Below are 26,936 nucleotides of genomic sequence, written 5' to 3'. Positions count from 1 at the left end.
GTGTAATGAATTTATTTCTTCTAGCTCTTTAATAGATTTCAGAAATACTATTCTAGGAAAAGTATCTGAGAGCATCCATCAATAAAGAACCACCTCCCGCTGCTCCCAGTTTTCCATATTGGTTATTATATCTGGTTTGTACACTCTGTGATGTAACCCTTTTTTTAGGGAAGCATTTAAATGTATGTTTTTGTTTTACAGTATCCTTTAGGTGTTGATTATATGAAATACATTTTCCTGTAAGTCCAAAGACAGTACTGCATTTGAATTTGTATTCCTTTTCCTAGTTGAAAAATATACCATTGTCACAGAACAAAATTCTGCTTGCTCAAGCTACAAAAGTCCCAGCTTCACAAATAGAAAAGATAAGAAAGTGAGCAATGTGACTTACAAATACTGTTTTTTGCTAGCATAGATTGGAAAGGGACACAGTCATAAACTAAGGTGTATCCTGCAGTCAGTATGGAGCCAGAGCAAGTTCTATGGCTTTTCAACTCATCCTTTTATGAATTTCCTGCAAGGGTTAAAAAAAACCAACAGCCTCTCACCCTGATTATACCTTTGTTTTCAGGTGGTTTTCTAGTCTACTAGCTTTTCAGAGGCTTTATTGGTGTCAGTTGCTGACTTTGGTAATATGGTTTAACCAAATACTTCTCTTATAGCTTGGCATATGCTTAACTTCAGATTTTATATTTGTAAAATTCTTCCATTGCTTTGGACAGGTGGGTTTCTAGTTACACAGAGAATGCTGGATATGTTCAAACGTCCCACAGATCCTCCTGAGTACAACTACTTGTACCTACTTCCTGGTGGTGTATTTGTAGGAGGCTATGCAGCTGCTCTGAATGGTGGCTATAATATTGAACAGGTAAGATGATGACTTTGTGGCTCATAGCCCACTGTTCAGAGTGTGATACGCTGCTTCACTGCTTGCTCTGTTGAGGAATACATAGCAAATCAGCCATGGTCTTTTTATCAGCTATGTATTCCCACAAGGCCAATCTGAAATTGATTAACTTTAAGCTTGTAATCTTGTAATTATACCTCAAATGCTGAATCCGCAAATTTTAAAACTTTTTTTTCTGCAAAGTAGCAGGTACTTTATTTAGTGGAGAGTTTTCCTAAATTACAGCTTAAATATTAGACCAACTGTAGAAATCAGTCTTTGGTTTAAATGTTTCTGAAAATTCAGCTTGGTGACACAGTTAAAGTAGGTATGATGCCTGGATGGAATGAGATTTCAGTATAGAGGGATGTACAGGAATTGTACCTATGGTTCCTTTTATGGTAAACTTTTGTTTGCATTTGTTTTAATAGTAAGAAAAAAAATCAGTATGCATTGCCTTCTGTGTTTGGAAAGGTGAATACAAACATACCTTTATGCCATGGACTTGTGATATATTTGAGTTTCTTCAACTGTCTAGATATGTACAGCTCAGTTCATTTAAGTTTGTTTATGCTTTTTGAAAACAGGAGTTTAGATGTGCCATAGACAAATTCTGAAACTATTCCTATAATGAACAGGACAGTTTTGCATTGGGTTTGTACTAGGAAAATATTGCTTCTGAACTGATGAGGAAAATTTGATTGACTCAAGTTTAATATTCACAGTGCAGATAAGCCAACGTGATAAAGTGAGTGAAGTTTTACTAGATACCACATTTTAATTGTCCAAAATCACAACCTGTACAACAGTTTCTCATAGTCAAGAGTTTTGACTTCAGTTAGGAACTGTGACTTACACAGATTCTGGAGAAATCGACCCTTTCGTGTAATAACTAGAAAGATTTTTATAATGATTATGCAATTTTACTCTACTTCATGTATGCATATTGATGTTTTTCTTATTTTAAAGATGATGTATCTGGGCTCAGGCTTATGCTGTGTTGGTGCCCTGGCTGGTCTATCCACCCAAGGAACAGCTCGTCTTGGAAATGCTTTGGGTATGATTGGTGTTGCAGGAGGATTAGCAGCAACTCTTGGAGCCCTTAAACCCTCACCTGAATTGTTGGCACAGATGTCAGGTGCAATGGCACTTGGTGGTACCATAGGTATGTGTATGATACTATAAGCTAACAATACATACTCTATATGTGCATTTGTGCTAGCTGCATATTTTATAGCTGACAGGTAAATTGACTAACTTACATTTATGGCTTGTATGTATTATTCTGTAAATACGTGAAGAGAGAATCATAAGTTCTAGGGCTTTTATTAATGCATCAGGATGTGGCTAAGAATGGGGGAGACTGGTGGAAAAGTAGGAGCACAGCATCACTATTAGGGAGACTGGGTATGCAGAGATGAATGAACCTGCCCAGCTTCATGCTTCTGTCCAGTGCCTGACTGAACACTGCCAAATTCCATTTTTCACACTGTGCTTTCATCACAGAAAATGTTGAATTTCTCAATATTTATTGAAGTTTCTAAGAACATTATATGCTTTAATCTTCTCTCTAATTTCTATCATATCCTCTTTGCACAAAATACACATACAATTTCAGTTAAATGTCATAGCAATTTCTAGGGTAGAGCAAATTTTTCCAGGCATGTGTGTGTATTGCACACTGAGCCATGATACATCAGTTTCTACCTGCACATATTGGTTGTGTTGTGTAAGTTTTCCCTTCTGTCTTCAATTCTCAATAGGTTTGACGATTGCAAAGCGCATCCAGATTACAGATCTGCCTCAGCTAGTGGCTGCTTTCCATAGTTTGGTTGGTTTGGCTGCTGTGCTCACCTGTGTAGCAGAATACATGATCGAATATCCTCACTTTGCTACTGATCCAGCTGCAAACCTCACCAAGATTGTGGCGTACCTTGGCACATACATCGGTGGAGTGACTTTCAGTGGCTCTCTTGTGGCTTATGGAAAACTACAAGGTGAGACCTTCTGTTCAGAATTAAGTATTTGTTAAAGGCTTGTGTTTTTTTTTCTTTTTTCCCCCTGGGGCTTAGCTCTGCCTTTATGCTGCTGTGTAACTGGAAAGACACCTTGTATTTTGCATCAGGTAAAAATTTATATGTTTAATTATGATGAATGTGCTTTTTTATTTTTAGTTCTATTTAATTTGTGTACAGCTTTAGTTATGAAAGGTTTGTTTTCAGTGCTTGGACATACTACTGCTATTAATTATCAAGTCATGTAAACAACCCACAGTTCATCTTGTCTAGAAGTAAGTGGTGTTTTAGTGTTGTTAAGACACTACCTAACACTATTTCTGTAATTGGTTTTATTGAACATATATGATTACGATTTTATATTCCTGAGCAAACATTTTAATTGAAACCCTGGTGTTGCTAGACTTAGTGAGCACTGCTGATATTTGTGGGATTTTGTTCTTGACATTGCAGGCTTCATTTAGGTAGGTATTGTAGTTTGCAGTATCCATAAAGACTGCCTCACTTTAAACGTTTCAGTTCAGTGTCTGTTTACCTACTGTGCAACCTCCAGGCTCCAGACCTCTTGCTGTTTTAGTAAATATGCTGTCTAAATTAAATAATAATTCCCAATCCTTATGCGTCTGAAGGTTTTCTTATTGCATTTATTTTTGGTTTTGTAAGCAAATGGCTTTTAGGAGACTGAAATAATACCTGTACTAAGAGGTTCCAGCTAAGAGCTTCCTATTACTAATCCTGTTATTAGCTTTGCCATAGTTCCTCTGGGAAACATCTGTTTGCTTTCTTCAGTGTTTATGAGACCAGCCATTGAAGGAGGAAGCATGACATGGATGGAAAGCTGTCTTCTCTAATAATCTTTTGAAGGATTTGTCAGTAGTATGTATTTCTGATATATTTCTGCTAAGTAGTTACTCATTTATTTCTTCTTGGTTATTTTTTTTTCTCTTCTCCATCTTACCTCCTCAGTGATTTGTGCGCATGTCCTTGGTGAGCTTCGCTGCCTGTTACAGCCCACCCTCCTGTTTTTATTTTTTCCTCCCTTGCATTTTCATATCAGCATGATCTGAAATAGTAAGCTTACGTAGACTATTGAACTAAAAGTAGCAGGTCACACACTTTGACTCCTAGTCCTGAAGCCATCAGTTCATGCTGTCCATTGAATTCAGCTGAAATTAAATGAGACACTTGATAAGTAATTACTTACACCAAAGTAACTGATAAACTTGCATTATTCTTACTCTTTGCTGTGTTGTTTGGAGAGTAAAAAAAAAAAAAAAAAAAAGAAAAAGCCTAGGGTGAAAATAAATGTGTTGTATTTTTAAACTGAATCACACGAATACCAAACCTTCTTTTCCCCTCAAGTCTCTGCCAATGTGAGAAGCTGTGTGAAGTCTGTGTGACTGAAAGTCTTGGTGATATTAAAGCATTTGAAAGCAGGAGTGTTTATATTTGGAGTTATCTGCATAGGCATATTTTTCTAAGCACAGAGCTTTTGAGAGACCGAGATAATACCTGTATTAAGAAGTTCCAGCTGAAAGCTTCCTATTACAGTGTCCTACACAACATGCAAAGGCTTGGGGCCAGAATGAAATAAGGTGTTTATTTTTTTTTTTTTCTTAAGAAAAACTTTTCAAGAGGAGAAGAGATTTTTGTACTTATTCTAATGCCCTTCAGTGAGATTATGAAGTAAAATGAGTTTAAATATGAGTATTTGAGAGTTTAAACATGAGTATCTAGAGTAAGTTTAAATGTGTTGGCAATACCGAGTCAGCACAAGGTCTCAGCTTCAACTAACTTTTGTTATCTTCTGCCCCTTTTTCTTTTTTAATTTTTTCTTTTGCTGAGGTATTTGGTCTTCTCTGAAAGCAAGAAACAGGCTCTCCTACCTGTATGTGTCTGTCTCTGAATATGCATTTGATTGCAGGTATCCTAAATTCTGCACCACTGCTGTTGCCTGGCCGACATGCGTTGAATGCAGGATTGCTGGCTGCCAGTGCTGGTGGAATGATTCCGTACATGCTCGATCCGAGTTACACTACGGGAATTACTTGCTTAGGTTCTGTGTCAGCTCTCTCAGCCATAATGGTAAGTTGGAGAATTGTAGGGGGTGGAACAAATTAAACAAGCAGTTTGTTCCTCAGCCTTGCAAGTTCCCTCTTAATGATTGTATTTCATCATCCCGAGTCACAATTGTCCCAGTGCCTGTATGCTGATTTGCAGTAGCAAGTAGCAACTGACTTCCCTGAATCTATCTGTAAAACCAGAGCTGTTCCAGAGAACAGGCATGCACATATGTAATTACTTTTTGCAACTGTGACTTAATGGAGCCTTTTTATATGACAAACTGATATTTTAAAAGACTATTTGGAAAGGTTATCCTTAAAATAAAAAGCTCCAGATCTACAGATTATTGTGGTGACTTAGTAAGATTATCCCAATATGTAACTTCCCCCATTCACTCACACAAGCTGTTGCAATACTTACCCTGGATATTACCATGCTGTAAACTGAGTCTTGAAAAGTCTGCTCAGTATGAGTCCTTTAATGGTATGAGCAGTTCCTTGGAGCTGTAGGATATTTTTGCAAGTAAAAACATGAGACTAAACCCGGGATGAGGACAGTGGAGTGACTTTATGTCCTCTCTCAAAAGGCAGAATTGGCAAGTCCAATTTGCAGGCCACAGCTTGTTGTCTCCTACATTGAATATACTTGAATAGGTTATTAAGTAACTTGATATTTATTTTTAGTGCTGGAGGCAGACTGTCTTCTCTGTGTGTTCTCCTTAGTTGTAGCTTATACTGAAGTATTTTATTTCCTTTTCCAGGGTGTCACTCTAACAGCAGCTATTGGAGGTGCTGACATGCCTGTAGTTATTACTGTCCTGAACAGTTACTCGGGATGGGCTTTGTGTGCTGAGGGCTTCCTACTGAACAACAACTTGCTGACCATTGTTGGAGCACTCATTGGCTCATCTGGGGCCATCCTATCATACATCATGTGTGTGGTAAGAAGCTGGCAGAAGTTGTGCTCATTTTCAAATAACGAAAAACCTAATTCAGCATGTTTGCTAGCAAGATAAGCAATCGGAAGACTAGGGGTTTGCAGACTAGAAAATTCTTGATTGAAGCTGTTGGACTAGATGTCAGTCATCTCTCTTCTGTTTGGGAAGATGCATACTTAAAAACTGAGCCTATGCATTGATTTGGGCACTTGAGGTTTGAATCTGGGCTTAAAATAGATATGGTTACTTGTGTTCAGATGTGTGGTGTGTTTTTTTTTTTTATTCTTTAATTAGTCATATCACTCTGCAGTGTTGTTAAATTTAAGCTGAATTGAAAATTTATCATCAGGAGATACTATTAAGTAGTGAGTTCCTTTAAAAAAAAAGTTTGGTTCGATTAGAGAGTAGTTTAAATTTTGTTTTCTGGAAGGAAAGTGTGCTACTTTCTTCGGAGCAGATACTTCGAAGTACCACGAGGTGGCAGCACGCTTGCGTTAATGTGCTGCTGATCCTAATGTCTGTCAGCTGAAACTTCAGCGTCAACTTTGTGTGTAAATCGTACCGCACTATTAGTAATGGTCTCCTTTTCTCTAGAAAATGTGTACAAGTCTCTTGTTTTCCTGTCTCTCTCTCTTTGTTCTCAAAGATGGAGAGGTAATGACTTAAAACTGTTCACAGTGCAACAGCTGCCAACCTTGTAATTCTCTGTTGTGTAAATCTGTTTCCCTTCTGCTCTCATTCTTGTATGATCAGTGTCACTGTTCTCCTCTCCTGATGTTTTCCTATGAACAGCTCTGGCTGTCGTCTTTTACTTCGTCTCTGCTGATAAATAGTGTTGTTACCATGTTAGGAGTGTTCAGTGTTGTCCATTTTCATCTCTTTTGAGGAGAAATTTCAGAAAAGCTTAAAGTATTTTTGTGCAGCTTCCTAGAGATGAGTTAAGAATATCAGATATGAATTTTAAAGAATCTTGTTGTTTCTTTAACATTTTGTGTCTCCTTATCAAAAGGAAATTGGATTATGTGGCTCATAGGCCATCTTTTTATCTATAGATATGTAAACATATATATTTGTATGTAGTCAGCAATTTAGTCCATATCAGTAGAAAGATTATGGTTATAGGCAACGCAGATACAGAATGTATGTTCTTTTAAAGATCAAATTCATGTAGGTCTTGGTGAAAATATGATCTGTTGGGTACGTATTTACCAGTAGGCATAATCACTCTATACCTTCATTTTGCTTTTACTGTCCCCTTCCTTTTTTAAAAACTTATTTTATTGCTAGCTCCTCTCAGCACTCACAGAAAGTTTTAGGATACTTGCATCTGCTGGCTGGAGGAACTAGAGTGAACAGAAAGCCTGGGGAGGTAACTAGCAAAATAGTTACGCAGTGTCAGAATGGCTTTCCTCTATGTATTTCTGAAATTTCAGGAAGTTTAGGTTTTGAGGTACTGTTCTAGAAATCTTGTGCTGGCTTATGTAAGCTTAGACCATTAAAGTTGATCAGCCAGTAAAATTAAAGTTATATTTTATAATTTCTGCACTATAACCAGAATAACTTTTTTGTAGCCCATATTTTTTTTTTTTCTACTTTACCTTCTTTAATGGAAACCATTACCTTAAAAAGTACTTTTTATATTCAGGGGATTTAGTATCATTGTCTTGAGCATTTCTAAAGAGTTTCAATAAACTCTGTTTTAGGCTCTTGCAACTTGTTCTAATGAAGTGACAGTTCCCCTTCCCCCTCCCCATATGACTTCCATCCAAAGCAGTGCATTTAGTATTGTTTGTGTAAACATCTTCATGGTTGAAACCTTCTTTTTGCAACATCTCCGATTACTTTTTGTGACAAAACTGTAGCTTAGTCATCCAAGGCCTATACAGGTAATCTCTTCAAACTTGAATTGATAAAGTTGGCCAGCGTATTCAGGGTTTGGTTTTCCCTGGGCTGTGAACTCCTGGCCAGTATCACCTGTGTACACACAGCAGAAAGAGCTTTTTCCTGATAGCTGGAGTAACTGTAAATGGTGAAGCATGCACTTTATTCATATATGCTTGTGGTCTGTGATGGTACAGAAGGTGAAAGAGGCTATAGAAGAGTTTCCACACTGTTCTTTTGCTGAGTAGATCTTAGCTGTATTGGTTACTTGTTACTTGATGAGGTCTTGGCCTGTTTTGAAGCCTTCCGTAGCAGTCCCTTTTTTTGCCAGTCTTTCCTCGTCTCTCTGGTGCAGAGCCAGGCAAAGGTGCTTTGATCTCATGCTTGCTTTGTGTGGATTCTCAGATTTCTAATAATATTTGAACTTCTTCCCTTGGCCTGGTCTTAGTACTGTCTTTTGGTTTCAGTATGTGTAGAAAGTGCTTTGCTGCTTGTAAGCTTAGCATGCACAGCATGTGAAAAGGACATTTTTCTGTCTGAAGTGTCTTACCTGATGCTTAACTGCTGGAAGATACTAAGCAGTCTGTTTTCGTGTTTGAAGGTTTAGTATTGTGATACATGTGAAAGGCGGTGTGTTCTTAGAGGATATGAACTACTGCCAACCAGACTGTAGAAAGATGCTGATTTCACTGCATTTGTGTGCCTTCCTTACAGTGTCTGAAACAGTGATAATTTTTAAGGATAAACAAGAGCTCTTTTAACATCTTCATTGTGCTTGGTTGCTAGCTGATGCATTTCACAGAATGGTATATCTTCTCAGGCTATAGCAAAAAACCCGTGGAATTGGAAGATTTAAAATGTCAGTGGAAAATGGACACCTGGAAACATACTTTTGTGTGGGTGTTTCCTCTCACTTGTATGTGTGCCTCTCCAGATCTATTCTTAAATTTTGCTGTGGTTTCTGAGCTAGCACAGCAGATGTATGACACACATGTTTAATTAAAGAAGCAATTTATTCTGTTCCTTTCCTGCTTCTAAAGTTTTGTTTACTGCAGTTACAAGTTTCGCCTGCTTTCAGATAATGCTTTGGGACCACACTCACAAGGAGACATGCCAGTGAAAGCATTTAGCCAGTGGCTTTTGCTGGCTGTGTATCTACAGAGCTGAATTTTCAGGATGCGTTCTCCTCTTAAAGCTCCTAGTTTCAGATCTCTTGTTCCCCCTTGGTACTCATCCAGTAAGTTAACGGCCCCTTTCAGTTCATTACAATTTGTTTTGAGTTAGCATTCCTTTAATTTTGTGTGGCTACTTAGCTTTGTTGTGTTTTTTCCTGTCTTCATGCTATAGGAGCTTTGCTTCTGTACTACCTGTAAGAGCTGCATGGTTTCCATGTTGTCATATAGTAGTTCTGTGCTTATGTGTTGAATTTCTCAAGAACTTGAGAAAATACCTTGCAAAAATTGTGTATGTGTGTATCTATATAAATATATATGCATGTTAAAAATATTCTGTCATCAAATACACATTCTTTTATATACCCCCTTTTAAGAACAAAAAGAGAGCATTATTTGGTATTTGTGTTGTTTTGTTCTTGGTGTTGGGGAAATGCTGATGCTCTCTCATACATGTGTAACATAATGTGTTAGAAGCTAATGTTTGGCTGTTGTTGTCAATCTGAGTCTGTTTTAAGGAGCCAGTTTTAAGAAATTTTGAGTTGTAAGCAGGCAGAACCAGCTGATAAGGACTGTTGTCAGGAAGGCTTTAATATTTTCTGAAGTTTTCTTTGCGGACATCTATCCTTTATTTTTGGATTTCATCTTTAGCTGATCAAAAATCTCTTGTCTTTCAGGCTATGAACCGTTCCCTTGCAAATGTGATTCTAGGGGGCTATGGCACCACATCAACAGCTGGTGGGAAGCCCATGGAAATCACTGGAACACACACAGAAATCAATGTGGACAATGCAATTGAAATGATAAAGGAAGCCAATAGTATTATTATTACTCCAGGTAAGACACTCTTGACTCATACAGCAAGATGTTCAGAGGATGCGTTAGTAAAACATGACAACCAAAAAAACCCAACAAACCAAACAAAAAATGTAGCCTATCTTGCAGTTGCAACATAACAGCATTATGTGAAATGTTTACTGGGTCTGTGGGATCTATTTTTGTTTCCAGATTAGTCAGCATTCCTCTGTGTAGAGATGTGTATGCCACTTTATTTGTCCTTGTGTGTGTCTCTTCAGACTTGGTCCTATTTATTTAAGTTTTCAACTCTTCAGGGCAAAGACTGTCTCTTGTAAATTACATTTACAGTTAGTTTTGTGTACAGCTGTTGTGGTGTGAGTTTCTAAGCACTACCAAAGTACCAGTGGTACCAATAACAAAATGTCTGTTGAGTTACTGGGAGGATTTTGTTTATGCTTCTCATCTACTTGCATAATCCTGCATTGTTTTAGTGAAAGAAAAAAAGGCAGAAAAACATATAAAACTTAGTTAGTATACAATAAATACTGGAATTAAAGTACAAAAAGCCCTGAAAACGAAATCCTTACTTGTATGAAGCTGGTGAGGGGCAACTGAGGGAACTGGGGCTGTTTAGCCTGGAGAAAAAGAGGATGAGGGGAGACCTTATCACTGTCCACAACTACCTGAAAGGAGGTTGTAGCATGGAGGGTGTTGGTCTCCTCTCTCAAGTAACAAGCAATAGGATGGCAGGAAATGGCCTCAAGTTGTGCCAAGGAAGGCTTAGACTGGATATTAGGAACAATTTCTTAATGGAAAGGGTTGTCAGGCATTGGAACAGGCTGCCTAGGGAAGTGGTGGAGTCACCATCCCTGGAGGGGTTTAAAAGACTTACAGATGAGGTTCTTAGGGACATGGTTTAGAGGTGGACTTGGCAGTGTTAGGTTAACAGTCGGATTTGATGATCTTAAAGGTCTTTTCCAACCTAAATGATACTATAATTCTACTATGTTTGCTCTAGACTCATATGATTCAACCCTGTTAGGAGAGGTCAGGTAGGGAATAGCTCCAGACTTGTTTTCCTTCGACTAAATGGCACAACTGTTAAGATTATTTTCACATTGGAATGGGAAGAGTGCTAAAAAATAGAGTTGTCTTTCAATTTGTTTCAGCTTAAATGATATCATCAGTGAGGTAGGTTCTATTTTGGGAAGTTACTTTTGTTTCTAACAAAGTTTGCAACAAATTTCAAGGAATTTGCCTCTTGTTCCTGTGATCAAAACTTGAGGTCACTGTTAATAATCTGTGCACTCCATGTTCTTCCTGGGAATTACTGCTCTGATGAATTAATTCAAACAGAAGCACTGACAAGTTTATTTGCTGCTAAAGGCCATATTCAACTACTGGATTTGCATTATGCAAATACAAAATTTCATTGAGGGTCAGGGTGGTAAAGTAACCTGATAGTAGCCTCTTCATTTTTTTCAGTATACCTGTCTGAAACGTCCTTCTCTGCTAAAGGAACATGTATTTTTTTGTGAAGCTGAACTAAGTTACTCATGTAGTTTGGCTGGGCATACCACTACACTGTTAGTGGGTAAGAGATTAGTTAAAGTGGTCAGACTGAGAATATATGATAATCTGATGCGCGTGTGTGTGTGTATACATAATTTTTTGTTTAATTATGAGAACTTCTGTTTGTATGGAAGGTACACTTATTGTCTGTAACTGTTCTATATGCACTGAAACAGAAAAGGAGCTTAAAGTTTGGAAATTCTTTCAGGTTATGGTTTGTGTGCAGCAAAAGCCCAGTACCCCATAGCTGATCTGGTGAAGATGTTAAGAGAACAAGGGAAGAACGTCAGGTGAGTTCTTTCCTTGATGAGAAGTATTACAGGTTTTTGATTTTTTTTTTTTTTTGTGTGTGTGTGTGGTTTTTTTTTTGTGTTGTTGTTGTTTTCATCCATTTCATTAAAATCCATTTACAAGTCTTTTTTTAGGTTTAATATTTTTTCAGCAGTCATTATTATGTTGGACTCTTTCTCAAAAATACTAGCTGAAAGAATGTCCTAGTCTTACTAACCTGTAGCTGAATATCTAGAAGTTTCGTGCTTTAGTGTAAAAGATCCTTTATTCCCTTACATGCTTCTTGTTTTTTTTGAAGTAGCCTCAGCAGCTGGAGAAAATTTTTTGTTGTTTTTTTGTTTGTTTTGGTTTTGTTTGGTGTCATGAAGTTCAGTTAGAAAGAATGGCTTTAAAATTTAATATTTCTTTATTGTAGTAACAAATTTTTTTTAAGGGTAAGTTAGCTCCTTTACTCTGCCTTTGGATATCATGATGTTTTTCTATGAAACAAACAGTGGAGCTTTTTGTAAAATAAAACTTTAAGATAGCTTTTTGTATTGTGTTCAAGAGAATAGTTAGCAGACTTTTCTGAAGGCGTAGGTTGGAGAGCTGGTGAAAACATCCACTTTGTGGAAATAAGTTACTGTGAGGAGTAATCACAACAACTGACTTCATTGCAGGGAGAATAGCTTTTCTTTATGCTTGTAGTTTGTGGGGAGATAGCACAGGCTTAACTTAAATGCTTGTATTGCCTCTTTGAGAAACCTGCATTAAGGGGGACTATTTATGAGGCTAAAATAACTTCAATATTTTTTTTAAGTCCTAATTTCCTAAGGAATTGGGTGCATCGCCTTAGGGAATAGTTAAAGACCTGCAGTGGGAATAGTTGAGACCTCTTGCTCAAACCACAGAGTCAACTGGAGCAGGTTGCTTAGGATCTTGTCCAGTTGGGTTTTAAAAATTTAGTCCCTGGAGATGACAACTTGACAGCCTGTCTGGGCAATCTGTTCCAATGTTCAGTCACCCTTAGAGTAAACCAGGTTTTTCCTGTATTTCATTTTGTGACTGTTGCCTCTTGCCTGTTCACTGCATCCTACTGGGAAGAACTTGGCTCTGTCTTCTTTATTCCCCTCCATCAGTATTTATACACAGTGATAAGATTCCCTTGAGTCTTCTGTTCTTCAGGCTGAACAATCCCAGCTCTCAGCCTCTCCTCTTGTGACCGATATTCCAATCCGTTAAGCAACTTAAACCTACTCCTGCTGGGTTCCCATAAGTTTTTGCTATTGGAAGCAGGAGTGCTATCAGAGTTTTTTGAGTGCTGCAGGGAAAGATTATTGGAGTGCACCTGGCCAGTCCCATGGATTTATGCTGCTGAAGTGCTGCTCCAGAAAGCAGAGATAATTCTTAGGTGCCTCAAGTCCTACCTTTCTTTGATTTTTTTCATAGACCTTATAGATGCAGAAAGTACCAGAATGCTAACATGCCTACTTTGCTGATTGTTTGGAAAATTGTTTTCTGCTTATGGGAACTTAATATTTTTAAGTTAGTCAAGTCTTGGTTTTCATTTGAAAGTAGATATTTGGACAGATGCTGGCTAGCCAGACCCATTCTCTGGTTGCCATGTGCTTATTTCAGATAGATGGTGACTTTCCTTTGGAATCAGTACTCTAGCAATTACTGTGTTTTTATTTTGTTTTTTCTTCTTCCACTATTTTTCCAAGCTTATTGAAAAATCACATAAGTTTTTGTAGTGTTTTACAGCATGTATTGTGATGGATAACAGCATGGTTGTTGTAGGTTTAGCATCAATTGCATGTTAGTGTTTACCCAGAATACTGCAATTTTGCATATAAAATTACCTTATAGATGTTTTTTTCATGCATATGTAAGAAATGAGGGCATGTGCTGGTGTATCTGCTTCCTCTAACTGTTCTCTTCACACTTTATTTCTCTACGTTCAGCAAAATATCTCTGTGTGTCCTAATTGCATTAAAATTTTTGAAGACCTGTTAGTTGTGCAACAAAAGAACCTTTCTTGGCTAATGTAGTGAGAATGTCATGAGCTTCTGGCTTTCCTTTCAGCGCTTCTGTGGGAGCAAGCTTTATTTTTTTATCAACCTTGGTGAAAAAAAAAAAATGTTGTTTTTGCCTTTTATGTTGGCTTTGCAGGGGAGAAATGTGAATGTGTCCTTGAAATAACTGTTTTATACTTGAAATGAGTCAATTTCAGGAAAGGATCACTGCAGTGATTACCTAGCATTTTAATGAAATAAATCTGTATTTACAGTTTGTGGTAATTCAGGCCTTTCATCACTCTGTGGAGCTCCCACGGTGTTCATTGAGTGCAGCTGCTGTCCCTCTGGTTTTGGTAGGCCTGGAGTGCCTCGGGACCCTGGTGCGCTCACCATCCAGATGTAGTGACACTCTCACACATCCGCTGTGGAGGCATGCCAGCATGGACATATGATTGTCATCAATTTGCAATGCCCATACCATGCCAAGAAAAATTGCGTCTGTCATACAGTCTTTTTTTGGTTCATGGCTCACAATTGATCCAGAGGAGCGGTTGTTTTCATTTACTTTGCCTATAGCCATAACATTCTCAGTGAAGAGCACAGATTATATAACAAGATGCATAACCTTTGACTAGGGTTTAAATTCAGAAATACGGGACAGTATGGAAACTTCAGACTGTTTTAGTTATTAAATTGCATAGCTAACGTCATCACTTAGTTGAGATGGTCTTGCAGCAGATCACATCTTTAATGCATTAGTAGGATCACACAGAAAGCTGAATATTGCTGAGCCTTCACTGTGGTTTTCCCATCTTATGGATGGGTAAAAACCAAAACTTTTCATAGACTAAATCCTGTAGTCCACAGGATCCTTTGGCCTTGGAGAGGAAATGGCTGTTCTACAACTGGTGCCGTATTTCTGCAAAGTTACAACTGAGTAAATTGTTGAAAGTTCCCACCTTACCAGAGTTCTTCAGCTACACGCTGTGTTGTTTGTAGGCCTCCAGTTGTGGAATTCTGATGTTTTCTATATTATTAAATTATTTTGTATAGTAATTCTATATATAGATACAGAATTATTCTGTAGTATAATACAGTTAAAAACTGTATACATTCTTACATGTACATGGGAAATTGATACTATCCCTGTCTGTCTAAGCTTTTTCCACAGTATGACTTTCTGAAGACTTTTTCTATCAATATGTTTTGTTTTCCTGCATAGTAAGAAATTCTTGATAAGAAAAATGTATTGCAGGGTGAAAGGACTCTTAAAATGGTGCTTTGTATAGACTTTCTAAATCTAACTAATAATTAAATATGGTGGCTTTCTCGTGACCCTCATAGTTGAGAGAAAAGCAGATTACCTGTTTAACAGGCATTCAAATTAGTTGCCAATATGTTAGTGTTTGGTTTTTTTAACTTAATTTTCATAGGTGGATGTCTTGAAGGACTTAGTTTTTTGTCTTCTCATGCTGGATAATCTAATTACTTTTCAGCAAACAGAAACATGGGTTTCTTATACTTCGGAAAATGTGATAGCATGAATTCAGTGTTGAATCCACATTTTACGGTTTTGATTGCTACCTCTCTGGCTGAGCTCTAGCCAAATGTGTTTAGGGTTCTGTTGTTTTCTCTATTGTTCTAGTTGCTTATGAGTAATAGAACATGCGGATGGGTACCGCTTCCACGTTTATCTACAAATTAATAAATAAAACCGATTAACTTCAGTTGTTCAGTTATATGAATTTACAGTCATTATTTGTTGGTCTACAAGAAAATCTGCAAGACTTTTAAAGGATGAGGTGTTAAGATGCTGTCCTAACCAGTCTTAACATTGTATAGCTCAGGCATGCATAAGATGGAAATTACTGTCACTGCTGAATGGCAGCATAAGAATGTGTGTTGGCTCAAGTTTCTAGGAAGCTGATGTATGCTTACTAGAAGGACACAAAGTGTGTACGTGTGTGTGAGTTCTCAGTTTGTTTCTTATGGTCAAATTAACTGGGTGGGTTCTGAAGTATTAATGCTGCACACAAAGGGACAGATGGGGTCCAACAGATTTATTAGCTCAAGATCTGTATTGGTGTAGCTAGAAAGAACGAGCAAACCTTGCTGTACTTGATCATGAAGGATTCAGCTACAGCTGTACGCTTCTGCCGTTGTATTGTAGGCATGCCATGGGTTCCATATGGATCAGCTCAGACCTTACTAGGTCAGGTGTGATGCTTTGTGGATACAGGCAGGCTCTTCTTCCCTGCACTTGGGTTCTTCAGCTAATGTCTGTGCTGTGTATTTGGATCTTGCTCCTGTTAGGATGAACCGTAGTGGTTGGAAATAGGGAGCCAGTACCAACCCAAACTTAAGTATGCTTAATTTAACTGATGTGATTCATTTTAAATTTAACTGGCCTGACCCCAGCAGAGCCACTGAGCTTAGTCCATGCTGAAGTACTCTTTCTGCGCACATGTTTTTGCCTCTGGCATGACACCAGGCCTAAAATAGCTAAGCTAGCTGTGTGCGTTGATTTCAATAATCTACATAGTCATCTGTAAGTGTGATGGGAGCACTATACGGTAATACAAGTCATGCTGTGCTTGCAGCTGTTCTTATATGGTAGGATTCAAGCTGTGGAATTTCTCAATGGTACACTTCTCAGTTCATCTAGGTGGTGGTGTTTTTTAAATTTTCTTTCTCTCCTGTTACATTGAATAACAGATTGTTGTTTGTACTGGAAACAGAGGTGGAGAGGCGTGAAAACATGAATAAAGTGAATGGAGCAGAGGGAAGAGGAGGTGAGGCAAAACCCTTGGGCAAATTATTCTCTGTGTATACAGCCTCTAAAGTGTTGTGAAAGCTAAATTAGGCATCGGCCAGATGTTACTTACTTACATCACTCTGTCCAGCTTTGGCATAATGACAGGAATCCTATCTTTACATAGATGAAGTGATCTTAAAACACTTCTGCATTGGGTTAGGTAGGTGCTAGCTCTTTCAGTATTGATTACAAGAATGTTATCTAGCCAGTTCTAATAAAGATAGATACTGACTTTATGAACTGTATAAAAAGTAATTTCCATTCTGGGATTTTTCAGTAATTCTTCATGCAATAGCTGTCTTTTTCATACTACTATGATTAACTTCATACTACTTTAAATAACTTCCCCTCCCACCCCCGAAATTAAGTGCTTTCTGTGCTGAAAGTGCTGCCCTAGATATGATGCGTATGTCAGGAGTTTTAGATGTTTAGTCTAAATTTAAAAGAAAGTGTTGTTCTCTTTGTATTGCAAAAAAAGGTTTAAAGCATGAACTCATTTTGCAGGGTACTGTGTTGCCTTTCTAAAGCTAAAAAGTGTCTGAAAGAGGTTGATTGAAAAGGCTGAATGTTGTGGCCAGGTACTCAATGCTGTTTAAGTGTGAAGTGTTAATAGCAAGGTGTGTGCTCACTTCATTGTATCTGACAACTGGAGGTGATAAGCTCCATGTTACATGGTCAAGATCAGGAGAAAAAATTCCTGCTGAATTCGTTGTTTCAGTGAGCTACCAGAATAATGTTTCAAGTCAGACACAGCGTGATTATGAATCTTTGTTATGGGTACAGTGTATGTAGACTGAAAACTTAATGTCATTTAAACAGAAATTCAGAAAAAAGTGAGAGTTATGCTTGATTTAAAAACAAATCGAACAACTTAAAGGAGTTATTGCATAACTGATATTAAAAGCACATAAAAGAAACTTGGCAATTTTTCACTTTAAAACATCTTTACAATAAAACATGTCTCTGTTTTAAAATAATTTGTGTTTAAATTTTTGAATAAGAATGAGGTTCGTATTTTGAACATCTGGGAGAGCATATGTGACAATGTTTCTGCCATAATGCACCTAGCATTGTAGAACTGCTGCTGTTGTGGGTCAGGAGCAAGATACATAGCTTTTATGAGATATGTTGTGAACCATCAAGGATTTTAGCTATCTCTTTTTCATGCTTACTTGAATTCTGCTGTCTATTGGACAGGCTAATTTCACTCCAGATATGTGTAGATCTTACCTTGTGAAATAATGCAAGCCTTAGAGAAGTAGACATTTCTAATGATTCTTTTTGACACACTTGCACATCTAGTTTCAAGAGGTACTGGCAGGCTACTGTCATATTTGGTTAACAGGCTCTTAAAAGGAGACTTCAATATTTATCCAAAAAGCTTTTGTATAAGCAGCTTTCTCAAACTTTGTGAATACGCAGTATGTGGTTTCACAGTCTGTCAGAAGTCTAACTACTGATCGTTCATGCCATAACTCTTCCTGAATAAAGATAATTTGTCCCTTTCTTTTCTTCTTTCTTTGTGTCTTGCCAGGAATGATGAAGTCAAAGGTGAAATTCTCTTGGCAGCTTCAATTTTGGCTTTCCAGCCCTTGAAATAAGTTTGTCTGTGTATATAGTATTTAATAGAAACCTCATGAGTATTTTGTTTTGTGTATTGCCAAAGCAGCTTTGGTCACAAAGATGCTCAAATAATTTTATTAGAAACAAAAGAGAATTTTGTTGGAAAATCTATTTTCACTGCCAGAGGAGTGATGGGTTTTCTCAAGTGTACTTCAGAATAAGAGTTCTACTGTACTGTAAGTGATTGAATTTGGTACACTTCAGCACTAGCTGCAGTACTACACATGGCTTATATTACTGAGCGAGTGGTGTGAAACGTAAACTGTTAATATTTTGTCCTGTATATTTGCTCTCCTTTTTTCTGATTCGAGGTATTATCCTTTGTGACAGTGTTCCTTTTAAAGCTAGCTTTTGTCCTGCTGTTTGACCAAGAGCTTAAAACTGTGGTGTATCTGTTATTATGTGGATTAATCATATGTCCTTAATTTTGTTGCTGGAGTTCCAGTTGTCTCATCTTTGCATTGTCTTAATGTTGTCTTGTTGATGGAGTGCTTAGTTGCCCTTTTAAGGATGTATTTGTACACTGTTAAATTCACAAGTGATCTGTGTTTTGATTAGACTGTGACTTGTGGACCATCAGTGTTAGCCACTTCCATCACAGCAGAGCAGAAAATTGAAATATGTGACAGTCTGTCATGTCAAGTTGATTTATCAGTCTTTCCCTCCTTTCTGAAGAAGCCTGAATTGTTTTTATTGCATTCCTGACTCACTTGGATTGCTGCTCAGAAATTTCTGTTCAGAAACTCAAGAATTTACAGTTTTCTTCTGCATATTTTCTGTCTCTTCCAAAGTACATGTAGGCTTCTTTATTAAACAAGAAAAATTTACTTCAGCTATATATACACCATTCATCTGAGGCATTTCTGGTGTACTTTAGTCAGCATTACATTTGGTGGTTGCTCCAGAGCTGGAAAGACAAAAAATGCACAGGAGAGTAGACCTTGACACACTTAGTTTATTCAGGACCAGTAGATGAGCAGAAGAGTACCATCTGCCCACAAAAATTAGAGTTTTTTCTGTCCAAAATAAGTCTTTGGGAGTTGCAGCTAAACCTGTTTAACATCTCCATTCTGAATTTTATAAGGTTTTTACTCTTGCAGAACTACCTGTGTGCCTTAACAGCTCCCACTGCCACCCTGTGTGTTTGCCTGAATTTTAGTAACTCATAAGCAGTGCATTTTCTGTAAGTTGATTTTAAGCTGTTCTGAAAACAATTCTTAAATTTTTATGGTTAAACTGGTACAACTTCTTAACTCTCCTCCACCTTCTTACTCCCTCTTCTTTTTTTTTTTTTTTTTTTTCCTCCTGAGATCAAATATGAGACAAAGGGAGCATGTTAACTTAATTCATCAAAGCCTTGTTTTGTGCTTGAAGTAGAGTCCCCATTAATTTTTCTCTTGGATGTGTTAGACTGTGATAACCATGCATAGTATAGAGATACATGAGCCAATGAGATCATTTGCCAAGGGCATTTCTTAGGTCTGGGAATGGGTTTGCTTCAGGAAGGCTGCAGTCTTTTGACCCATTCATAAAGAGTGTTATATTGTGGCTGGTTCATTTACTTTGTGGTGCCTTCACTTTTAAATTAAGTGGAGGGCCTGTAGAGCATATTAATGTGGGGAGTGGTTTTGCAGTGAAAAGGCTTATTCATGAAAAAAAACAAAGGTGGACACAAATGCTTGCTGTATGTGATGTTGATCAGGCTGACAAAATGGTAAAATAGTCCTATTATTTTCAAAAGTAATTTACGCAAAGCTTGTTGGTATAAGCTATTGCTTGGTGGAAGATTTACTCTGTTGGTCCATCTTGTAGTGATGTGTTCCCAGGCACTTCTGGCCATGAGTACCTTCTGTGCTCTCACTAGAAGTGTCCAGCAGGTGCAACAACCTGCACTTTGCAGGTGCAACAACCTTCTGAAAGTCTTCTTGTGATGGAAAGATTGAAAATGTATTCCTAGATTCCTTAGTTTTACTGGGAAGTGATAATATTTTTTTGCATACCAGTTGTGTCAGTCATACTTTTAAGTTTGCAGAAAAGGAACAGCTGCTGTCCAGGTGAAGAGTTGAGTCTATGGGCCTTGTTCCTTGCAGCGCTGGAAAAGTAATTACGATATTGTTAAGGTTTAACCATTTCATTTAATTAATTCACATGTGCTTATACTAAAGAAATTCTCAGCCTTGTAGGTCATGGGTGGCAATTTTGCTGTATAAAACAGAGTGACCTGTACTTATTAATGTGGTTGAACTTTCTTTCCTGTTAGGTTTGGTATTCACCCTGTGGCTGGCCGTATGCCTGGTCAGCTGAACGTACTCCTAGCAGAGGCTGGTGTTCCCTATGATATTGTACTGGAAATGGATGAGATCAATGAAGACTTCCCAGGTTAGCATGTGAGCTATAACTTTACAGTAGATTGGATTTGATCTTGTAAATTTTTATTTGATTCTGGTTTTATATCGCACAAGGATTTAAAAAATAGAGAATCTCAGGCCATTGTATTCAGTTTCTCTTTGTGCCTGTTGCGATACCACTGTACAGAAATGGAGGTCTTTCACTTGCAACCTGAGTGCTCTCCCAACGGAGAGCAAGTAATCACAGAGGAATACAAGAAATAGCCTGACTCAGAAGCAGAAAACTGAGAAGCAGAGAGTACAGACAGGTAAAGCAAAGGGAAATATTGAATGCAGGATTATAGAAAAGAGTAGATATTGAAGGGAGGTTAAATAGGTCTCTGAAACTTGTTTCCTCCGGAACTAAGAGAGAACAGTTTTTTTGTGGTGTGTGTTTGTTTGCTTTTTGTTTTGTTTTCAGTTCCTTGTAAGTGTGAAATGAAGGACAAATGCTGTGTCTTTCGTATTACTGTTACTGCTCTGTACAGGAAAACTACTGTTGATTCTTTAGGTCAGGTGCTGTGGATAACTTGACCCTGTCATGTCTTGCAAACCACTATAGTATTGTACAGTCAACTTTTTGCTTTCTTACATTGCTTTCTTTTATTTAAAAATCAGAAAGTTGCTGGTAGAAGGTTTTTGGAAAGAATATTCAAAGCAAATGCCAGGCACAAAGAAATTTGAAAGTGATGATACTATGTGTGTATGAAACCACATTTAAGTATCAAAGGATTTAATTTTTTGTGGTCTAAAGAGTCCCTTGGAATGAGGTTGGGGATAACTGCGGTTTGCTGCAGGTAGTTTGTAGCACACTTTGTCTCTCACCTATAACTTGCCTGATAAGTTTGTAAAATATTTGTGAGTGAAGGCCTCATAAATGTTTGTATAAAGCATTATTAGCATAAAGGATTCTTTTGCCTCTAAAGACCAGATTTAACACAAAAATGAGCACCAGCCTCAGTGTTCAAGTTTCAGATAATTTTTCATCAGTTTTATTTTCTTTGTCTTGCTGCAGAAACTGACTTGGTCCTTGTAATTGGTGCGAATGATACAGTTAATTCAGCAGCTCAGGAAGATCCGAACTCTATCATAGCTGGAATGCCAGTTCTTGAGGTCTGGAAGTCCAAACAGGTGAGATTAACAGAGCTGTCTCAACACCTACTTTGGGTGGCATGTTTTTAAAAACATAGTTTATAGCATAAGCTAACAAGATTCTCCTACTTCTCTGGTTTCCATGAAGCTTTTCTGCAACTTGTCCAACAAAACAATCACTACTTCACAACTGTGATGTGCTCTTCATGATTTTATAGTCATCCACAAGTGCTTTAGTGAGACTAGTGATGACTGCAGTAGAAAAGACTGATGAAAGTGCTTCTACTGAAATTAGTATAAATGCTCACATCTGCAGCCCAGAAGCATTTTTGTACAAATACCTGCTTTTTTAAGTTTATAGGAAATTTGATTGGCAACTTTAATATTGAAGTGGAAATAAAAAAAATTATTTTATGCTTAAATGAAAAACAAACCAAAAAACTAAGATCTCCCTGCCCGTTCCCCCATACCAAAAAGTGAGTGGCTAGGTTGGGTATAGAGAGCTTAGTCTGTCCAGATTGAACTGACAGTTCAGTTACTGGTTTTACTCTTTGAAAGCAACATCGTCTGATCTATAGTATATATACTTGAGTTTCCTTAATGTGACATCTTTGATCTCTTGTTCTGAACCCACTCATAGCCTCAGCAATTTTGTGCATTAGCTGTTCAAGTACTCAGGGTCATAGGCACATACATTTATCAGTGTTTTGTGTGGAGCTGTGTGTTGCAATTTGAGAGATAAACATGGACTTGGTTAAGGTTGATAAAGCTTCGTGGTTTCTCTGTTGAAGGTGCCATGGTTAACTAATTTGACATTTAATAGCTAAGACTGGCAGAAATTTATTTCAAGATTTTTTTTTTAATCCCATGTATGAAGTAATACAGAATGATAGTCTAGGGAAGCACCAGAGAACATTGCACCAGCTGTTGATGTGAACATTCATCTGAATTGTGTTGCTATCAGGGTTCTTAAAATATTTCAAAAATGAAAAAGCCTCAAAAAGCTTCTATGTTAAAATCATCAGTGCCCATCTTGCTTTGACTTTATTACATGGAATAAAGTAAAAACATATGCGTGTGTAGTGTCCACAGTCTCTTCATCTGACATGTAATATTGTGTTTAAAATGTTTCTGAAACTGATGCAGATATGAGTTTGTTTGCTGTATTAAAATTTGAGATACAGTTTTGTAGCAGTGAACATCCTGTTTTGGCCAGGGGTCTCTCTTCTCCCTGTATGTGTGGAGGCTGGTTTTGTGTTTTCTGTGTTTGAGGGGTCTGGTAGTTAGTTTTTGCTGTTTCAATCATGAACTCTTTATGTGCAGGTCATTGTAATGAAGAGATCTTTGGGAGTTGGTTATGCTGCGGTGGACAATCCCATCTTCTACAAACCCAATACTGCCATGTTGTTGGGTGATGCGAAGAAGACTTGTGATGCCCTGCAGGCCAAAGTCAGGGAATCGTATCAGAGCTAAATACTGATTTATATTCCACTTGTGATTGTGACTACAGTTTTGTCACAGAGGTGATGGAAAACAAGAGTTAGAAGAATCTCTTACTGTCACAATGCAGCCAGCATTTGGAGAAGACTGCATTGACTCCTAGGAGATCTAGTTCAGGAATGTAGCCTTTTATGAAAAGATGGACACATTAGCCCTTGAAACTAAATCTCCCAGGAGGCAATGCATTAAAGAACAAAAATGTGCTTTTTAAGGTTAGCATGGAGCTGTTAGAAGCAGACACTAACAGCTCCTGTTCATCTTTCAGTAGTTATTGGCTTCTTTCTCTTTACTGTACTTCTGTCATAAACATTCACTAAAAAATACTGTGCCAAAATTGTATTCTCTTATCAAAGCTGTTCTTTAGCCAATATGGACAAAACAACTATTTATTTCATCAAAATTGAAAGCAAAATTACAAACAGATGCAAGCAGATGCAAATAGATGCTTACATGATTTGAGATTCTAAACATAATATTCTGTTTATTTTGTGGATTGTATGGATGCTGTGAAGCAGAAACATTTTAGGAAACTTAATTTTCTTTAAAATACAGTTCCACTTTTTTGTAGTGCTCACATTATGTATAATGTAACACAGGATTTCAGGGACCTACCAAGTGATCTTCAAGCCTGACAAGGAAATGTACAATTACTTGCACTGCTTAAGTGTTTTGAGCAGCTGCTAAGTTCTCAATCTTTTCCAGTTGTTGTCTTTTTAAGTGTCTTAGGAAAAATATGGTCCAGTTCTGCAGAGGCAGAACATCTGGTGTACCTGATCTGTTCACAGAACTTGGGCCACAGTGTTTCAGTTCATGTTCACTTAGACTTTTAACTGTATTTGCTACTTTAAAATTTAGTGATGCTTTCTTAATTAACATTTTTGTGATGCTGGAAAAGGCACTTTTGAACATATTTAAGATGCTGGAGTCTATTAGAGTTTTTCTAAATAAATAAGCTATTGTTTGAATAGCACAGAAACATACCAAACTTAAAATCCAGTGTTTTGATTATTTGACTTCTTCCTAATCTAATTAAAGGCACTGTTAAATTCTCATAATAAGTTCAGCAAGGAATTAAATTATGACATAGATTGCTGTTTTGTTTTCCTTAAGTGTACTTGAGTGGAACTCAAATATTCGCCCAATAAAATGAATCTATCATTTTTCCATAATGATGTAGCAACTGTCCGTGGTGACAAAGGGTAAACAGAAATAGCTGTATTTGCATTAGAAAGCATTCATATCTGGGGATAAAAAACTGTTATGAAGTAAGCCTTGAAATTAATCCATTTTGATTGCTAGAACAAACATTTTTTTTTATTATAGCATGTATAGAGACCTCATAAAACATAGTATTTCTACTTAGCTACCTCTCTCTTTATCTGAGGATCACTTAAAAAGATCACTTAAAGCACAAGCTTTGAACAGGTAATGCATTAAGAAATATAACAATGTATGAAAGAAGCGACCCTTCTTGGAAATCTCTTTAATGTAATTTGAAATAAAAATTATCATGTAAGCATTAATATATTGTACGCTGCAGGAAAAGATTTGTAATTGAATTTTAATTTGAAACATTGCGGCAGCTATATTTGAATTTAGCATATATGGCCTCTTAATTTCATTTTATCCAACTTTTCATTTACGTCTGCAAAAAATAGGTGGGAAAGGGAGAAGGTGAATGACAAGGAAATAGTCTTCTATCTCTCTCCCTCCCACCTAAGCAAAAAGGGGATTTGAAGGGATTTAACATCCCAAAGCATTAATTTTTGTCTTGTCAAACTTGAAGTATCTAAGTGCGGTATGTCTCTGCTTATAAGTAGCTATTAGAAGACTTAACTTTTCTTAAAGAAAACACAATGGGGCAGGGGTAATACATTTTTTTTCTTCATATTTGGAAAAAACCCTATACTGTTACATTGCATCAGAGTTACCCATGTTATCTTTGAAACTGTGCTTTATTATGGAGCATCAGGTAACTGTTGAAGTGCTAATAAAAAGTCAAATATTTTTCTTTATTCATCACTGTCTCTTCTCTCCTGTTGTATTTCCTGAGGAGGTAAGTCTGAGATTATTTCTGTGAGTTAGAAGATCAAAATGCCACCCTGAGGTTCTTAAGATTGAACAATGTAGTGAAAAAGAATAATAGTGAACTGTGCGTTCTTTTTTTTTTATTTGCATGTTCTCTAAAATACTCATGCTAGGTATGACTGATGTCACCTGACTTAAGCATCTTCACTATGAGCTTCTGAGAGAAGTTGATCCCAATATGTGTTTTCTTTTTGACTTTTAAAAAATAAAAAAAAAAGTCTGTAAGAAGTAACTTGGCTTAAGTAGTTCATTTTCTATTGGCTGAGGTGCACGATGAAACCTGTCTCTTTGAAGCTGATGCCATATAAGTTTGCTTTAGTTCTTAGTTATTTGGTTCTACAAGGTGGTCAACTTGATTGCTGTCAAGGTTTCGTTTTCTAACTTCAGAATGAATGACAAAGGAGTAATTCTAGCTATCTGATAGTCACGTCAATGGTATAGCTGCACGAGTCTCACATGCAGCTTTCATGTTTTCTTCAAGCTTTGGTCAAGCTGAGACTTGAGGTTTCTTTCAGAGGCTGCAGCCTGGTGTTGATTCATAAGGTGACCTCTTCCCCCTTGGGGAAGCAGTCTACCTGGGGAGCATGTACCCACAGTGTGTGGATTTTAGTCTGACAAATGGCAAAGCCATAGTTTCTGTCCCTTTGTGGATCTGACTGCTAGTCTGAAGATTTTATTCTTTCTACCCCATCTCTAGCTGCTTGTAAATACCCAAGAAGTATTTACTCTAGCCTGCCTTAAGCAAGCTGTGAACATCTGCTCAGATCGTGGCAATGCAGTGAAGCAAGAACAAAAGGAGAGGATGGAGAACACTGTTCTCTTCAGCTGGAGGAACGGAAGACAGTTTGCAGTGTGTGTCCATGGCCATGAGACACCTTGGATTTATTTTTTGTTTTAAATACAAGTTTTTGCACTCCCAAAGTCACAGAGAAAATTAGTTTAAAAGAGTCCTCTAGAGATAATTTTATCCTGTCACCTGCTGAAAGCAGATCCAGTTTGCTCAGATTGCTACAAGCTTTGATTTGAACATCTCCTGGGTGGAAATCCCAGAGTTTGTTTCCCTGTTCCAGTGTTTGGTTCTTCCCATTATGAACAGTTTTGTTTAATATCTAATTGGAATTCCCTTTGCCGTGAGTTGTGTGCATTACCTAGCCCAATCCTGTTACTGTGCCACTCTGAGAAGTCTGTTTTCATCACTGTCTTATGGAAAACATCAGGAAGGTTCTGCCCATATCCTTCCAAGGCTGACAAACCCAGTTCTTTCAGTTTCTCCTTATATGTCATGTGCGACTGATGGCTCCCAGTTTGGCGTGCTTTAGTGTGTCAATGGCTTTGTGTACTGGAGACCGTAATCCAGATGCAACCTCACAAGCACAAAGTGCGGGGGAGTCAGGGCTTCTCTCACCTGCTGGCTGGATACTCACTGACGCAGCCCAATACGCAGTTGGCCTTTGCTGCAAGGTTATGCTGCTGTGTCTTGGTGGTCTAGGGCAACCATCCTGTTTTCTACAGAGTTGTTTTCTAGCTAGTCAGCCTCCACTCTACTGCTGTTTTTTGGGTTATTGCATTTGGGATGATGGAGTTTGTATTTGCCTTGAAACTTAATGAGGTCCCTATCAACCTGTTTCTTAGTCTGCTGAGGTGCCTCTGGCTGTCATGCCTTCCAATATAGAATTTGTTCGTGCAATTTGCTAAAATCTGAGAGTTTGCGAGTGCTTTCCTTCAGATTGTCCACGTCAGTAATAATGATATAAAAGAGTGTTGAATTCAGTACTGACCCACTAGCAGGGCTTCATATTGTGATCACAACCCGGTGCC

At 37.6% G+C, this 26,936-nt stretch overlaps 1 protein-coding gene across 4 annotated transcripts in view; it reads left to right on the top strand.

Annotated features, from left to right (window-relative positions):
* Positions 1-25,049, top strand: part of NNT (nicotinamide nucleotide transhydrogenase) — a 47,032-nt gene extending 21,983 nt beyond the window's left edge. For all 4 annotated transcript variants that reach the window (XM_065861353.2, XM_071802322.1, XM_065861352.2 and 1 more), the window contains exons 13-22: positions 723-868; positions 1,856-2,051; positions 2,650-2,883; positions 4,826-4,986; positions 5,726-5,905; positions 9,633-9,792; positions 11,534-11,615; positions 20,312-20,430; positions 21,454-21,569; positions 22,854-25,049. In XM_065861353.2, the coding sequence (XP_065717425.1) occupies positions 723-868; positions 1,856-2,051; positions 2,650-2,883; positions 4,826-4,986; positions 5,726-5,905; positions 9,633-9,792; positions 11,534-11,615; positions 20,312-20,430; positions 21,454-21,569; positions 22,854-23,003 (1,544 nt within the window). In that variant the 3' untranslated portion in view covers positions 23,004-25,049. The remainder of the gene's footprint in view (positions 1-722; positions 869-1,855; positions 2,052-2,649; positions 2,884-4,825; positions 4,987-5,725; positions 5,906-9,632; positions 9,793-11,533; positions 11,616-20,311; positions 20,431-21,453; positions 21,570-22,853) is intronic.
* The last annotated feature ends 1,887 nt before the right edge of the window (positions 25,050-26,936 follow it).

Source organism: Patagioenas fasciata, chromosome Z (genome assembly GCF_037038585.1).
Source record: "Patagioenas fasciata isolate bPatFas1 chromosome Z, bPatFas1.hap1, whole genome shotgun sequence".
Classification (NCBI taxonomy): Eukaryota; Metazoa; Chordata; class Aves; order Columbiformes; family Columbidae; genus Patagioenas; species Patagioenas fasciata.
Note: the sequence above shows the minus strand (reverse complement) of the source record. Positions and strands in the feature narration are given on the sequence as shown.